Raw genomic sequence first — 17,822 nt, forward strand, 5'->3', positions numbered from 1 at the left:
TCTCTTCCTTACTGGGTGCGTTACGAGGTGCCGGAGTCTTCTTGGCAGGCAGACTGCCCTTTCTTTTCTTTGGGGGCTTGGTATTCATTCTGTCAGACCCACACACTTAAATGGTGGGAGTTGACTATGGTTATTCAGGTTTACCTGGGGGGACGAGTTTCAGCACCTCAATGCGTGCTTGTTCACTTCCGTCCTTGCTCGTGATGTCGGCCAGGTGCAGCTTCTCGTGCAAGTTCCTTCCCATTTGGTGTCCCTGGTAGTTGAGGATTTGCAAGCCCGTGGGCTCGATCTTTGGCTACGGTCTTGCTCTTTGTTTCCCTGCTGGAGATGTCTGCTGACTGACTCGAGTAGGATGCCGGGGAGATGGGTTCTGGGCCGGTGTCCAGTGCGCTTGATTCGGCAGCTCTGGCGTCGGCTGCCTTGTTGAAGCTGTATGCACGGATTCTGAAGAATACAAGGAGGCGGTGTCTGTTCTTTGCTTCTCGCTTTCCGTGCTGACAGGCGGTGTTCGTCCACCTTTTGGAATCAGCTTGGGCCCTTGTTCCTGGATATACGTCCCCCTTTTTTGTCAGTTGCTGTTTGCCGAGTCTTTGGTGGTGTATTTTCTGCAGGCAGCTTTGTCTAGTTGTTGGCCTATGTTGGACTTGTTGGGGGGGGCTGACTTCTCCGGGAGGGGGGGGGCTGTGGTGTTCTTGCCCAGAAGGTTCATGCCAGGGCTTGGGGTTCCTGGGGGAGGCACACACTGTTTGCTCTCACCTGGTCCCACGATTCGTGGGCGTTTCAGGTAGTTTCCTCCGGCCTGTGGGGACCGGGGTTGGGAGGGCAGGCCACTTCCCTTCCACTCTGTCTGATCATCTTTTTTGTGGGTTTACTTGGGCGTGGTTGAAATTATGGCATCCCTCAGGTGGGTTTGCTGCCTGTTTTCAGTTCCGAAGCAGAAAGGTGCGGATCTGCGATTTATTCTGGACTTGTCCTGTTTGAACAGTGGGTCTTTTGCCCAGTCTTTTGGATGACCTCTTTATCTCAGGTCCGGCTGAGATAAAGCTGGACTTCAGCCAGCTGTGCGAGAGTCTGAACTTTATCGTGCTGGTCTACCTGTCGGATCGGATCTGACTTTGGTGGCTGTTCTGGTTCCTTCGGGGACATCCCTTCCGCCACTCTCGGGATCGCTGGGTTGCAAAAAGGACACTGCAAAAAGGGCAGTCTTCTGTGTGTGTGTGTGTGTATTCACCTAGTTGTGTTTGCGGGGGTTGAGCTTTGCTCTTTCGGCCCGCCTCTCAACTGTCAATCAACTGTTTACTAACTACACTAACTAATTTTTTTTTCACACCCCACACACACACACACACACACACCCCAGGAAGCAGCCCGTGACAGCTGACTAACTCCCAGGTACCTATTTACTGCTAGGTAACAGGGGCATTCAGGGTGAAAGAAACTTTGCCCATTTGTTTCTGCCTCGTGCGGGAATCGAACCCACGCCACAGAATTACGAGTCCTGCGCGCTATCCACCAGGCTACGAGGCCACACAATGTGTGTGTGTGTGTGTGTGTGTGTGTGTGTGTGTAATACACCCATCAGTCTTAGTTAACATGCAACGAATAAACCAAGTTTGTTATTAGGATGGTGGATATTAATTAATATTGAAGTTATACTGCCTGAGTTGTTTTAACTAAATCTACACCCATTATGGTAGAATGAAGAAGATGGTTAGCTCTGTCTGTCTGACTCAGTCTCTCTCTATGTCTGTCTGTCTCTGCCTGTCTGTCTCTGTCTCTATCTGTCTGTCTGTCGTTCTGTCTATGTCTCTCTCTCTCTTATTTCTTTCTATCTACTTCGTGTAATTTTATTTATCTAAATCTATACACACTATGGTATTTACCAGCCTGCCTAACTGTGTATGACATGGCATATGATATGATATTTGTGAATGGTTAGTCCATTAACGCCATGGTGAAGGAGAGGAGAGGGGACAGGATGTGGGGATTAAGATGTGACAAGTGACGAGACTTAACCTGATGTCTATGACCCGGGGCGGAAGAAGGGGCGGAGAGAAGTTGGAGGAGTATGTGGTCTCTCCAAGCTGGAGTGAGTTAGGTCAGTTGTATCGCTGCCTTCGATCCAGCCGGATGTTCTACTGCGAGGAGGGTGAAGACATGCACAAGACGTAGACCATGCCACACCTGTGCACTTGTTGCACAGGTGTGGCACAGGTGACAGTGAGGCAATATCACTCCATCTCACTACAGCGAGGTAATATCACTCCATCTCACTACAGCGAGGTAATATCACTCCATCTCACTACAGCGAGGTAATATCACTCCATCTCATTACAGTGAGGTAACATCATGGGCCCTTAAATAACTTGAATATATCGATATTTACAATTCGTATGATAAAGCCGTCAGTGTGGTGAACGCTAAGAATCTCTTCGTTAATTGCAAAAAGAAAGCTGCATTTGGGTAAGAAACACTGATTATAAAGATATTTTACCTGACTGTAGCCAGATCATCAGCAATAGTGTCTGCGTCGTAGTCGAAGACGGAGCCGCTGAGGAGGTTGAGCGGCCCGTGGAGGAGTGCCCACTCCCTCACCAACTCCAGCAGTTGCTGCCACCGCTTCGTTAATTGGGCGGTGAAGGGCAGCGCATTACTGATCAGGTAAGGTAAGTCCCCAAACTCTCTCCTGCTGCTGAACTCTGTTTAAACAGGTAGTATTAAAGTACTTTCTTACAACAGGTATTATTAAAGTACTTTCATACAACAGGTATTATTAAAGTACTTTCATACTACAGGTATTTTTAAAGTACTTTCATACAACAGGTATTATTAAAGTACTTTCATACTACAGGTATTATTAAAGTACTTTCATACTACAGGTATTATTAAAGTACTTTCATACTACAGGTATTATTAAAGTACTTTCATACTACAGGTATTATTAAAGTACTTTCATACTACAGGTATTATTAAAGTACTTTCATACTACAGGTATTATTAAAGTATTCATAAATGGTGGTACATTTATGATTAGGAAGGTTTAGAAGAAAAATAATTAATTGGAATTAATTATATATGTGTTAAAATCAGATCACAGCACCTGGACTGTACCTGTAACACCGGTCACTACTGGCTGGACTGTACCTGTAACACCGGTCACTACTGGCTGGACTGTACCTGTAACACCTGACACCGGTCACTACTGGCTGGACTGTACCTGTAACACCTGACACCGGTCACTACTGGCTGGACTGTACCTGTAACACCTGACACCGGTCACTACTGGCTGGACTGTACCTGTAACACCTGACACCGGTCACTACTGGCTGGACTGTACCTGTAACACCTGACACCGGTCACTACTGGCTGGACTGTACCTGTAACACCTGACACCGGTCACTACTGGCTGGACTGTACCTGTAACACCTGACACCGGTCACTACTGGCTGGACTGTACCTGTAACACCTGACACCGGTCACTACTGGCTGGACTGTATCTGTAACACCTGACACCGGTCACTACTGGCTGGACTGTACCTGTAACAACTAACACCGGTCACTACTGGCTGGACTGTACCTGTAACACCTGACACCGGTTACTACTGGCTGGACTGTACCCGTAACACCTGACACTGGTCACTACTGGCTGGACTGTACCTGTAACACCGGTCACTACTGGCTGGACTGTACCTGTAACACCTGACACAGGTCACTACTGGCTGGACTGTACCTGTAACACCTGACACCGGTCACTACTGGCTGGACTGTACCTGTAACACCTGACACCGGTCACTACTGGCTGGACTGTACCTGTAACACCTGACACCGGTCACTACTGGCTGGACTGTACCTGTAACACCGGTCACTACTGGCTGGACTGTACCTGTAACACCGGTCACTACTGGCTGGACTGTACCTGTAACAACTAACACCGGTCACTACTGGCTGGACTGTACCTGTAACACCGGTCACTACTGGCTGGACTGTACCTGTAACACCGATCACTACTGGCTGGACTGTACCTGTAACACCTGACACCGGTCACTACTGGCTGGACTGTACCTGTAACACCGGTCACTACTGGCTGGACTGTACCTGTAACACCGGTCACTACTGGCTGGACTGTACCTGTAACACCGGTCACTACTGGCTGGACTGTACCTGTAACACCTGACACTGGTCACTACTGGCTGGACTGTACCTGTAACACTGGTCACTACTGGCTGGACTGTACCTGTAACACTGGTCACTACTGGCTGGACTGTACCTGTAACACCTGACACCGGTCACTACTGGCTGGACTGTACCTGTAACAACTAACACCGGTCACTACTGGCTGGACTGTACCTGTAACACCTGACACAGGTCACTACTGGCTGGACTGTACCTGTAACACCTGACACCGGTCACTACTGGCTGGACTGTACCTGTAACACCTGACACCGGTCACTACTGGCTGGACTGTACCTGTAACACCTGACACCGGTCACTACTGGCTGGACTGTACCTGTAACACCTGACACTGGTCACTACTGGCTGGACTGTACCTGTAACACCGGTCACTACTGGCTGGACTGTACCTGTAACACTGGTCACTACTGGCTGGACTGTACCTGTAACACTGGTCACTACTGGCTGGACTGTACCTGTAACACCGGTCACTACCGGCTGGACTGTACCTGTAACACCGGTCACTACTGGCTGGACTGTACCTGTAACACCGGTCACTACCGGCTGGACTGTACCTGTAACACTGGTCACTACTGGCTGGACTGTACCTGTAACACCGGTCACTACTGGCTGGACTGTACCTGTAACACTGGTCACTACTGGCTGGACTGTACCTGTAACACTGGTCACTACTGGCTGGACTGTACCTGTAACACTGGTCACTACTGGCTGGACTGTACCTGTAACACCGGTCACTACTGGCTGGACTGTACCTGTAACACTGGTCACTACTGGCTGGACTGTACCTGTAACACTGGTCACTACTGGCTGGACTGTACCTGTAACACCGGTCACTACCGGCTGGACTGTACCTGTAACACCGGTCACTACTGGCTGGACTGTACCTGTAACACCGGTCACTACTGGCTGGACTGTACCTGTAACACTGGTCACTACTGGCTGGACTGTACCTGTAACACCGATCACTACTGGCTGGACTGTACCTGTAACACCGGTCACTACCGGCTGGACTGTACCTGTAACACCGGTCACTACTGGCTGGACTGTACCTGTAACACCGGTCACTACTGGCTGGACTGTACCTGTAACACTGGTCACTACTGGCTGGACTGTACCTGTAACACCGGTCACTACTGGCTGGACTGTACCTGTAACACCGGTCACTACTGGCTGGACTGTACCTGTAACAACTAACACTGGTCACTACTGGCTGGACTGTACCTGTAACACCGGTCACTACTGGCTGGACTGTACCTGTAACACCGGTCACTACTGGCTGGACTGTACCTGTAACACCTGACACCGGTCACTACTGGCTGGACTGTACCTGTAACACCGGTCACTACTGGCTGGACTGTACCTGTAACACCTGACACCGGTCACTACTGGCTGGACTGTACCTGTAGCACCGGTCACTACTGGCTGGACTGTACCTGTAACACCGGTCACTACTGGCTGGACTAAACACGGGAATAACAGCCTAAACTTACATCTTAGACATCAAGTGATTGAAATGTAAGTAACATTTTACAAGAGGATATATTGTTAAAATAAAGCGAGGTTTAACATGAGGTTAAAATAAAGCCAGGTTTAACATGAGGTTAAAATAAAGCCAGGTTTAACATGAGGTTATAATAAAGCCAGGTTTAACATGAGATTAAAATAAAGCCAGGTTTAACATGAGGTTAAAATAAAGCCAGGTTTAACATGAGGTTAAAATAAAGCCAGGTTTAACATGAGATTAAAATAAAGCCAGGTTTAACATGAGGTTAAAATAAAGCCAGGTTTAACATGAGGTTATAATAAAGCCAGGTTTAACATGAGATTAAAATAAAGCCAGGTTTAACATGAGGTTAAAATAAAGCCAGGTTTAACATGAGGTTAAAATAAAGCCAGGTTTAACATGAGATTAAAATAAAGCCAGGTTTAACATGAGGTTAAAATAAAGCCAGGTTTAACATTAGGTTAAAATAAAGCCAGGTTTAACATTAGAGCGCTGAGACTGACATTGGCACAGATTATATCACAAAATTAGGACAATGAGACATTTAGCAGTAAAAGTAATGTCCACTAATCATTGCTTGACGTTGTAGATACCTGCACGCCTTCACAACTCTACATTTTTTTTTTTTTTGAGATATATACAAAAGTTGTTACATTCTTGTACAGCCACTAGTACGCGTAGCGTTTCGGGCAAGTCCTTAATCCTATGGTCCCTGGAATACGATCCCCTGCCGCGAAGAATCGTTTTTTCATCCAAGTACACATTTTACTGTTGCGTTAAACAGAGGCTACAGTTAAGGAATTGCGCCCAGTAAATCCTCCCCGGCCAGGATACGAACCCATGACATAGCGCTCGCGGAACGCCAGGCGAGTGTCTTACCACTACACCACGGAGACATCAACACACTCTGGGTCAATCATGACTCAAAATCATCACAAACACATTGCTCATATAACATCGATCTGCCTTCATTTGGACTAGAATGCCCATCAGTAATCCATCTGTGTGGGACTGTAGTTCCTTCATAATTGCTAATATCCAGCTGGGAGTCTCCCTGCTGTCTGTGCTGAGGATTGTGCTGTCCTCTTCAGTAGACCTGCTACACTATTATATATATAGACCGATGCTTAACTAGTGTTTCCTGACAATTTGGCTCATATTTCTGGAAAAGTAGGAGTGGCCAGTGATAAGTTAATGTCTGAAAAAAAGAGTTGATTGAGTTCACTGGAAGGGTGATTCTTTTCAGACAAAAAGATATTCGTGTTATAATTATTTCCTCAAGAGTGTGTGTGTGTGTACATGAGTCCACGCAGATTGTAGTGAGTGTGGGCATGGACGGTTATCTTGAGGTTATCTTGAGATGATTTCGGGGCTTTTTCTAGTGTCCCCGCGGCCCGGTCCTCGACTAGGCCTCCACCCCCAGGAAGCAGCCCGTGACAGCTGACTAACTCCCAGGTACCTATTTACTGCTAGGTAACTGGGGCATTTCGGGTGAAAGAAACTTTGCCCATTTGTTTCTGCCTCGTGCGGGAATCGAACCCGCGCCACAGAATTACGAGTCCTGCACGCTATCCACCAGGCTACGAGGCCCCATGGACACCCAAGATATATCCAGACCATTCACAACTAAGCTTACAGAGGTCAGATTCGTTGGTCCTATAGTTCATATCCATACAAACTTGAATATTGACTGAAAATGACTTTGGACCAGGTATCAAGATAACCAAGTTCGCTAATGATGACATATGTTATGACATTCAGGTATCTAATTGCATACGAAAAATTGACACGTGGGCCCTTGAGGATATAATATATCCCAGATGCTTCTCAGAATACTTCACTGGAATCTTCCGCAGAATAGCAATTTTAGACTGAGATTTAGATAAAACGAATCCTGCAAGTTAAACGCCTGCAAAAAAGGTGCAAAAAAAGGTTAAACTTTGGTTAGATTCTGCAATATACCTCGCATATTTCTAGGAAATTTTCCATAATTTCTTTGGTGGGTTTGAGTGGAACTAGATCCTCGGCATAGCAGAGAACACTGGCCTTGGGACTGCCTATCTGAAGGTTATCTGGAGATGATTTCGGGGCTTTTTTTTTTTTTAGTGTCCCCGCGGCCCGGTCCTCGACCAGGCCTCCACCCCCAGGAAGCAACCCGTGACAGCTGACTAACACCCAGGTACCTATTTTACTGCTAGGTAACAAGGGCATAGGGTGAAAGAAACTCTGCCCATTGTTTCTCGCCGGCGCCTGGGATCGAACCCAGGACCACAGGATCACAAGTCCAGTGTGCTGTCCGCTCGGCCGACCGGCTCCCCTTGCTATGCGACTGCCAACTCTACGGGCTCTTTAACTCATTTAACTGTGGATCAAGATTCATTGCGAACAAAATTGAAGTAGGAAGAACATTTGTTTGACTCCATTTTTATGGCTACATTTTAAGAGACATTGCTTCATTTCACAGTTAATTTGTATATCTAATAAGAAATATATATGGCAGGATATACTATTTTGTTAAGTATTTCTCTAAAAGTTTATAAGTTCAACTTTGTCTAAAGCTTTGGAAGCATCCAAATGGAGAGAGAGAGAGAAGGGATCTACCTTGTGAGCAGTTGATAGTGAGCAGTTTCCGTCATTACGAAGCTCAAAAGTGTTGTTAAGTAACCAGTTTGTGTATGATAAGTGAATGCGAGAAGTGTCTAGCCAGACAACTTGAAAACCAATGCGTTTACAGTCAAATACTCTGTTTACTATATAACTATCTACGGGCTCACCATAGCCCGTGCTACTTGGAACTTTTTGTTCCAGGTAGCGAATCTTTAACAACAACAACATCTGTTTACTAGTGTGTTTATGACAATAGTTCTGAAGTTATCAGAGGAAGAAGCTCGGCAGATCTGTGATGGGAACACGTGCAGAGATCATCTGTAACACGTGTGTTACAGATGACGATGTATCATGTGTCTTACGGACACATAGTCAGATAAACGTATAGCTTCAGTGTTCCATGTTTAAGGTTGCCAGATTATATGTTAAAGGGGCTATATTAAACACCCATTTTTTTAGCTTTCTTTCTACTTTCTCAGTCATTAAAGGGGTTACACTTGCAGGTATTTAACATTAGAGCAACCCGTTCTCGCAAATTCGTAAAGTCAATATTGACTTATTAACTACGTGCATAGGTGATATACTAAACATAATAGATACCCTTAAAAAGATTCATAGAAAACACCGACCTTACCTAACCTTGTTAGTATCTTAAGATAAGCATCTTATTGCTTCGTAATTACAATTATTACTTAACCTATACCTATTATAGGTTAGGTAATAATTGTAATTACGAAGCAATAAGATGCTTATCTTAACATACTAAGTAGGTTAGGTAAGGTCGGTGTTTTCTATGAAGCTTTTCAAGGGAAACTATTATGTTAAGTATGTCACCTATGCACATATTTAATAAGTCAATATTGACTTATTAAATTTGTGAGAACGGGTTGCATTAGAGGCAGGGGTATAATCAGGTGTCACATACAGCTGAAGTTAAATTAGTTTCAATTTCATCCGTCAGGTGTATAGCTCTGATAAACAACGTTGAACATTTCTCTTTGAATGCATTACATATAATATGGGGCCCAGAGGAACCGTCCATGACGTTCCTTACCCTTGTGAATGAACTTTTGGTATACTAATTTCATCCCAAAATTCATAAAACTTTTTTCTTGAAAGATTATCAGCAACTTTTGATCTCACACTATTATTTTTCTTTTCTTTAATCTTCTTCATGGCTTGGGTATTGAACCGTGTGTTCCCTCTGGTCTGGGGCAGCCATCCACCTCTGGGACACCCGCAGCTTCCTAGATTATGACAAAAAGTAGATCTATTTTGAGATTACCTAACGTGATCGTGCCAAACAGGCCTGCTTCCTCGTCTCTTTCTTCTGAGAGAGAACTCATTAGCACCTCGAGTGAAGGTAACATTGAGAGTGCAAGTGTTGCGTACGTGGCTCCATCTGGAGGCTGATGGTCGAGATGCACCTCTGCACTTGTCTCTAAAAAGTGTCTCTAATTCCGGAATTTCTTGGAGGTGAAGAAATCAGAGCTATAGGGTCATGCTATCTCCTGCAGGTCACCACAGAAAGAACATGTCATACAATTTTGAATATTATTAGATGTTCTGACAGCTTTGGATGTGTCGCGAGTCGCTGTAGAAAAAGTCATTTATAAACTGTTGCTAATTAAGTTGTCTGGTGAAAAAATCTCTGTTTGTGGATTTTACACGAAACATCTTTTATTCATCGTAGAAAAGGTGAAGAGCTAAATAAAAAAATTACAATCATTATTAAATGTCTGTTGTTGAACGGTTGTACTGGGAGTAAGCTTGCAATCCCTATACGTTTCTTGCTTGCTTCCTCGTGACCTCGTACCGAAACCTTAACGACACGACTAAGTATATAGCTGTCTTTGTTATCTGATCACAAGTCAAAACTATAGCTAGTCCACCTGATAAATAAATTGCTTAGTTTAAAGAATTTTGGGGTCCAATTTGTGAGCCCCCATTGTGGCTGTGTACCACCCCTCCCCCCGCCCACAGGATCGGGAGGGATCAAATGAACAAATCCACAAGGGCCGTGACGAGGATTCGAACCTGCGTCCGGGAGCATCCCAGACACTGCCTTAATTGACTGAGCTACGACAGGGTTAAAAAGGTTGAAACCGAAGTTCTACTGAACTTACTGGATCCTGTAGCCTCTCCGAGGCACAAACCAGGCTTTTACACAGTCCCCCCCCCTGCACCCGAGCTATGTCAATAGGCCGTTCTCCCTCTGTGATGATGTAAAGGCGAAGTGGGAGAACGGCCTATTGACATAGCTCGGGTGCAGGGGGGGGGGGTTGTGTAAAAGCCTGGTTTGTGCCTCGGAGAGACTACGGGATCCAGTAAGTTCAGTAGAACTTCGGTTTCAACCTTTTTAACCCTGTCGTAGCTCAGTCAATTAAGGCAGTGTCTGGGATGCTCCCGGACGCAGGTTCGAATCCTCGTCACGGCCCTTGTGGATTTTTTCATTTGATGCATCACGTTAGTGTGATCTGTGTGTGTGTCGGGAGGGATTCATAATAAAGAAGCTCAATAGAGCAACATACCAGGAGGGAAGAGCGGGTGAGCGGAGACATTGGAGGCGAGGACAGTGTTATAGCTGGGGCAGGAGGGGGTGTGTTGTGGCCCCAGCCTCACGTCACTCCTCCAGGGGGCAGCAGCACCAGGGGTGTGTTGTGGCCCCAGCCTCACGTCACTCCTCCAGGGGGCAGCAGCACCAGGGGTGTGTTGTGGCCCCAGCCTCACGTCACTCCTCCAGGGGGCAGCAGCACCAGGGGTGTGTTGTGGCCCCAGCCTCACGTCACTCCTCCAGGGGGCAGCAGCACCAGGGGTGTGTTGTGGCCCCAGCCTCACGTCACTCCTCCAGGGGGCAGCAGCACCAGGGGTGTGTTGTGGCCCCAGCCTCACGTCACTCCTCCAGGGGGCAGCATCACTGGACACCGTGTAGCTGGTCCACAGAGGAAGCTTCACCACGGGGGAATAAGCTGAAATATAGAGAGTAACCTGAGTATGAACTACATCATGGAAAATTCGAAAATATGCGAAGGAAAGTTATATAAACTAACTGAGCAATATAAGCTTTGTGATGATGCAACAAGAAAACACTGTTATGCAGCTTATGATATATGAGCACTGTGTCCACTCCTTCGTGGGACAACCCTGGACCTCTTTGTCTACCCCATTCACAACTGTATTGCAGTTGTATTCAGCCCCGTTTTTCATGATTATTTGCTTCTTTCTTAGAGGGGGTTTCTTTATCCATTCAAGCTGTTTGCTAGTGATTCCATCTGTTTGGATTTTCTTAGCCAACCTTACGTCTTCCATGTGGCTTGTATATTGCCTGAGAGGAGCCAGTGTTTGGCACACCAGCTAATAGGCCTTCACTTATGTTATTAGTTACTAATTCAACAAATGTGAGCAAGTTTGTCGAGTACTTATATATATATATATATATATATATATAAGTACTATATATATATATATATAAGTTATATATATATATATATATATATATATATATATATTATATATTGTCGGGGTTCACTCGGGTGAGCAACAGTATACTCAAGGTCACTCACCGTAGCCCTGCGGGTCTTCACTCTATCCTCGCGGCGCCACTGTATGCCAGGAGAGTATCCCAGTCAATCCCAACCGGCCTCTGATCGAGAAGGAGTGGGAACACAACTTGTTCACTTAACTGTTGTATGCCCGCCCCGTCATAGGGCTCTACTACTAACCACAAGGTCGCCAACTGGTGTTTTCGGTGTCCAGTAACACGTCAGTGGTTTTGTTGAATTGTGGTAACAGTGGCAAGGACACACTCAATAGATCTGATATCAGGCAGGTATTTACTTCTATCACTCTCTGCTTTCAGGTATTATATAGCCACAAGAAATATGGAGGGGATGATATAAACACCAATATATTTTGTATTTTACTTAAAACTCATTCAAAGACATCACAAGATTATATCAAAAAACAAACAGCTGTTTCAGGCGGGAGTCGTTCGTTCCCACATAAAATATGAACTCACTAAGCTGGCAACACTCCCCCTCTCGTCAATGTCAAAATCAGCTGGGCGACTACCCCCCGCGCGAATGTTACTTTATCTGTTTGCTTGGCGTGACGCGCCAATTTCTTTAAGTTCTCAAAGATCACTAGAAGTTCGAACACACAATATTTGCGACAATAGCACGTAAATACTTCGCTACACTGATCTTGGGCTCAATCAAACATTTCTATATTAAATGTGACAATAATTCACTGTCATGGTATTACACACTGCCCTTCATTTAATGATAACTTATGAAGTATATATAACTGGAGTTCTCAGTAATTCCTTCCATGGGCGATAACACAATTAATCACTGCACACATGAATGATTATTCAATACATGAGCATAGACATATATAATGATAATAACATAGTTACTGGGCACATACCCTAACTCCCAACACTGGCATAATTATATATATATATTCTCTCACTATATGATCACATTAAAGTCTCATGAAAGACATTCTCAACACAGTAAATTCATCAATTACTCCGGGTGCCTGCATACACCAATAATAATCATAAATATCATGAGTACTCTTTATAGTACCACTCTGCACACTGGTGCCTTACTGTGACATAGGTGAGGCTTGCTCACGACATACAAAATACTCAGGCTAAATAATATAGCTGACTAAAGGGGAATTGGGAGGGAAACTAGAATCACCTACTTCCACCTATCCTCCGATGAGAGTTGAGTTGTAGCTCCTGGTCCTGGCTCCTGCCTCGTGTAGGGAACGCCCCCACACACACGCTGACGTGTCCTCCAGGAACTCAATCAACGTCCCACCGTAAGCGCGTCGTCTCTGTGCCTTTTCCCTGCAGGTCCGTGCTCCTCCTCGACTTCTTGTAGGGTTGGAGTCGGTCTCCCGGCCGTCAACTTCTCCTCCCAGCTACGGCTGCCCGCCTACGTCTCGGCTGCAGTCGTTCGGATTCCCAAATAGTTTCCTTCTTCCACTGCTTCCCGGTGGCTCAGTCCAGCCACTACGCCGTCACAAAAGGGTGAACTGCCTCAGACGTCGCATACGTCACTGCACAGACTTCACTTCTTCTTGCACAGTACCTGTCCTGGAGCACTTGTTGCTCAATATCCCGTCGATTCCCTCTCTGGTCCAGCACATGAACGAAGGAAGACCTCACAAAGTACTGGCAGACTTCGGGTGACGCGTAAAATCCACGGGAGCGGGAAACAACTGTCAAACTGACAGGACCAATCTTCGCACGTCCAACCTCCTTGACGTGTCGTGTCAGACTGATGGCGCCGCCGTGGCGCTCTGACCGGACCCCCCTTCCTTCGTGACGTCACATTCGCCACGGGAGGTTTTCATTGGCTCCCTGTGCCACATTGCTGTCGGTAACCAATCTGGTGTCACTGACGTCACACAGTTTTAGCGGGAAAACAGAAGAGCCAGCGCCATATTGGCTTCCTAAAGGGCCTAAACCACAGCCCAAAATACTCTTTTTTTTATAAATTTCTCGGCACTCCGAGAACACTACCTTCCCCCACATATACCAAACTGATGCCTGCAACGTAGAGAACGCTCGGGTAAAGTGGACATGACTCTTACTGCAGGCGTGGGAGAAATATAAGGGAGGGGGGGGGAACACCGTCACAATATATATATATATATATATATATATATATACTGTATCCGGTTGAGTAACGGTCATGAGCGCAATCGTTACCACAACGGAACCAGGTGTTTGGGTTGTCGACGCCCTCCCAGTGAGAACACCAATCAACATCCCACACCGTCTGTCAGGCAAAACATCTCACAGAGTTTCATTTCCACAGATAATTGATTAATTTGTTGACCAGACCACACACTAGAAGTTGAAGGGACGACGACGTTTCGGTCCGTCCTGGACCATTCTCAAGTCGATTGTGATCAATTGAATATGACAATCGACTTGAGAATGGTCCAGGACGGACCGAAACGTCGTCGTCCCTTCAACTTCTAGTGTGTGGTCTGGTCAACATACTTCAGCCACGTTATTGTGACTCATCGCCTGCAATTGATTAATTTATTAGAAGCTATCAAAACGACATCGGCCGGAACCTTATAACACATCACCAACGCAGCCCGTCCCCATGCTACAGCCAAATTATTCGCCCTCCTGAGAAAGGTCAACGACTCTCCTGGAACGACCCAAGCATGGCACAACCTCCTAATGTTTGGCAACATATGTCTAGCCACCCCTGCAAGGAGAGACAAAACCTTAGCTGCCTCAGTCATCAAAGCTATAAATTATTTTCCCCAGGGAGGACAACCAGGTGCGCCTTCCCACTCGCGCGAGAAACACCCACGGCAGGAAGAGCAACAGTGGCGTATCAAAGACATAAAAAATCAGAGAATCATTCCGTCCATCAAAACGAAGAGACGTTTTATGTTACTCTTTTGAATGGTATGGAGCGTGACTGTGCTACAACAAGGGTGATAAAGAGGAGCTAATTTGACGCAATTTCCTAGCAGTTGCACTGATTACCACTCAAAATAATACACATACTACAGGACTTTGACCTGCTGTACAAACCGTACAAATCAGACAAACCATCACCTTCAAGCACCCTGTACAACACCTTCAAGCACCCTGTACAACACCTTCAAGCACCCTGTACAACACCTTCAAGCACCCTGTACAACACCTTCAAGCACCCTGTACAACACCTTCAAGCACCCTGTACAACACCTTCAAGCACCCTGTACAACAGACCACTCGTGAGTCATAGGACCCAGCAACTCAAGAAGTGTGAACAACTTCCTCAGAATTCATCAACAACTCCAAAACTACTTGAAACCTACATACAGGCAGCACAAAATAAGTTACAGCATGCTTCAGAAACTGCTAATAAACATGTTCGAAGTTTCAATAAGGAGAAAGTCAATGTAGACACATTAGAAAACTTCTTTACCCAAATGGCAAGATTTGAGGAGGAGGCATCAGATTTTTTTGGACAAATTAATACAAGTTATAGAACAATTAAGTGGTACGCCTTCAACACAAGGAGATCTGGCCACAGGACCACTCCACCTAGTAACCTTCTATTAGAAGCCGAGTAGAAATTTTTGAGGTATTGGGGATGACTGTAAATCGTATGAAAGCCCATAATAGAAATAAGCCATTACCAGCAAAGTCTTCAGCTGATAAATCTAAAATAGATTAGTCAGTGAAGCTTAATCCTCGGCAACCACACTTGAAGTTGAGCCCGGCAGTGAGGGAAACGTGCACTATCGCCCCAGAGAACCTGTTGTAACCGCGGCTCCACCAAACGAAAGTGTTACGTTAAGTGAAGCCGGATTTAAACATCGTTTCTTATATTAAGAACTGTGTTCAATGTATCAATGCTTTAACCATCCAGAACCCTGCTAATAGTCGTTTGCAACATTTGCAATGGTGCACGAGGTGCCTATTGGCCCACGACACAAGTGACACTAAACTACTCTGCTCTGTGTGACGGAGAAATTCCCTCCACAATCACCCAAAACTAAAATGAAAATCTCAGCAGCGGTTAAGTACTGCAAAATAGAAGGAAGTGTACGAGCTATGTGAGTTCAAACTGACTCTGCAGCGACTCTTCCAACAGCCACGTTAACTCTAAACCAGTGGAGGAAAAATCTTCAGGTTAGAAGACTGATTAACAAAGTAACACAACGAACCTGTCATCTAGAGGGTGGCAGCTGAACTGGAACTTGAACCAGTGATGCAGATCACCATCAATATATTAAGGTTTGCGACAATAAGTGGACCTAGGTCTTTACGGTGTTATCTTGAGGTTATCTTGAGATGATTTTGGGGCTTTAGTGTCCCCGCGGCCCGGTCCTCGACCAGGCCTCCACCCCCAGGAAGCAGCCCGTGACAGCTGACTAACACCCAGGTACCTATTTTACTGCTAGGTAACAGGGGCATAGGGTGAAAGAAACTCTGCCCATTGTTTCTCGCCGGCGTCCGGGATCGAACCCGGGACCACAGGATCACAAGTCCAGCGTGCTGTCCGCTCGGCCGACCGGCTTCCCGGTGTGGTTAAGCCTTATATTCGTTTGGGCAGGAGTACTAGACGTGTGTACGCTATTGTTGCGAAAAAAATATTTAATTAGGCCAACATGGTCCTGATCTTGGAGCCACAATGAGACATTTAAAACCTCAGAAAGTCAAACTAACTGACTCTTAAAGAGACTCTTGACCTTATCAAAGACACAGGGAGCGTTGATAGGGTCAGACAGTTACCATAACTTCATCTCTTGAAAACACAGACTGCAAGGGATTACAGTTCTGAACTGTGCAGGGTGCAGGGGTAAGTTACTGACTGGGTCTGCAGGGTGCAGGGGTTAAGTTACTGTCTGGGTCTGCAGGGTGCAGGGGTAAGTTACTGACTGAGGGTGCAGGGGGGTGCACAAGCCTTACGGTACGCCCCTCGCCCTCCCAGTAGCAGACGACTGTCAAGGAGCAAATACTCCAGCAAGGTCAGGTGAGCTTCCTACTACCCCAGTCTGATGTAGACCTCCCACTAGCGGGGCCCCAACATGCAGCACCCCTGGACCTGTCCGGCAACTGAATTTCTCCAGGTCACAGTAAAGTCTATGGACGGTGCCCCAGGCACACCTTACCTACTCACGTCCCGGGGACAGTTGAGGTGTCAGGTAAGTGAGGGACGATCAGGGGGAGTGAGGCCCCACACTTGAACCCCAGCACGTGTTCCTCTCCTCCCCGAGCACGTAAGACCGTCATAAAGAGATTAGAACAGGAGACACTGACCAGTGACACAGTCTGGCTGTAGGAGCAGGAGTGTTGAGTGATGTGACTGAGGGACGCCCCAGGGTAAGTGTTCCGACACAACACTTGTCATCATGGTTCGAGCCCCCTCTAGTGTCCCTATCAGTGGCACCGTATCCAAGTTGTCCCCCTGGCACTGGGCCCCTGACCATCGCTGCCCCAGCTCCTCTTCCCCAGGCACCTCTGCTACAGGGGGCATCACGTGCTGCAATTGATAATAAAGTACATAATGTTTCTTAGAAAGGTGGAGGAAGGCAAGCAACGAGTTAAAAGTTCAGTTCCTGTGAGTGTACCGTATTCACACACTCACTCACACTCACACACTCACACACACACTCACACACACACTCACACACACACTCACACACACACTCACACACACACACACACACACACACACACACACACACACACAGGGCGTGACCTCACCCCGGCAGCAACCTTCTACCACCACGTGGGACGACGCTTGGAGATTCACTCACCTATTGTGTTAGCAGGACGGTAAGATACTTGGAACCCCTGTGGGTAAGGTTGCATTATAGCAATGACTAGGTCAGGAAGGGTGTCTAGGTCCAACAGTATTATGATTGAGGAAGAAGATAGGTTTGTGGAGAAGATGATTGGGAAATTTGTAGAGAAGAGGGATGTTTGGATAGGTGATCTAATCCAGGGGATTAAAAGTGAAGTCTTTAATAAGATACAGGG

General features: G+C 46.3%; 1 protein-coding gene across 1 annotated transcript in view; it reads right to left on the reverse strand.

Moving 5' to 3' along the window:
* Nucleotides 1-17,390, reverse strand: part of LOC138349747 (ectonucleotide pyrophosphatase/phosphodiesterase family member 3-like) — a 60,525-nt gene extending 43,135 nt beyond the window's left edge. Inside the window, exons 1-3 of the mRNA XM_069300881.1 lie at nt 17,100-17,390; nt 10,834-11,271; nt 2,495-2,699 (exon numbers count right to left, since the gene is read on the reverse strand). Of these exons, the coding sequence (XP_069156982.1) occupies nt 2,495-2,699; nt 10,834-11,271; nt 17,100-17,316 (860 nt within the window). The 5' untranslated portion in view covers nt 17,317-17,390. The remainder of the gene's footprint in view (nt 1-2,494; nt 2,700-10,833; nt 11,272-17,099) is intronic.
* Nucleotides 17,391-17,822: the final 432 nt, after the last annotated feature.

This window comes from Procambarus clarkii, chromosome 44 (assembly GCF_040958095.1).
Source record: "Procambarus clarkii isolate CNS0578487 chromosome 44, FALCON_Pclarkii_2.0, whole genome shotgun sequence".
NCBI lineage: Eukaryota > Metazoa > Arthropoda > Malacostraca > Decapoda > Cambaridae > Procambarus > Procambarus clarkii.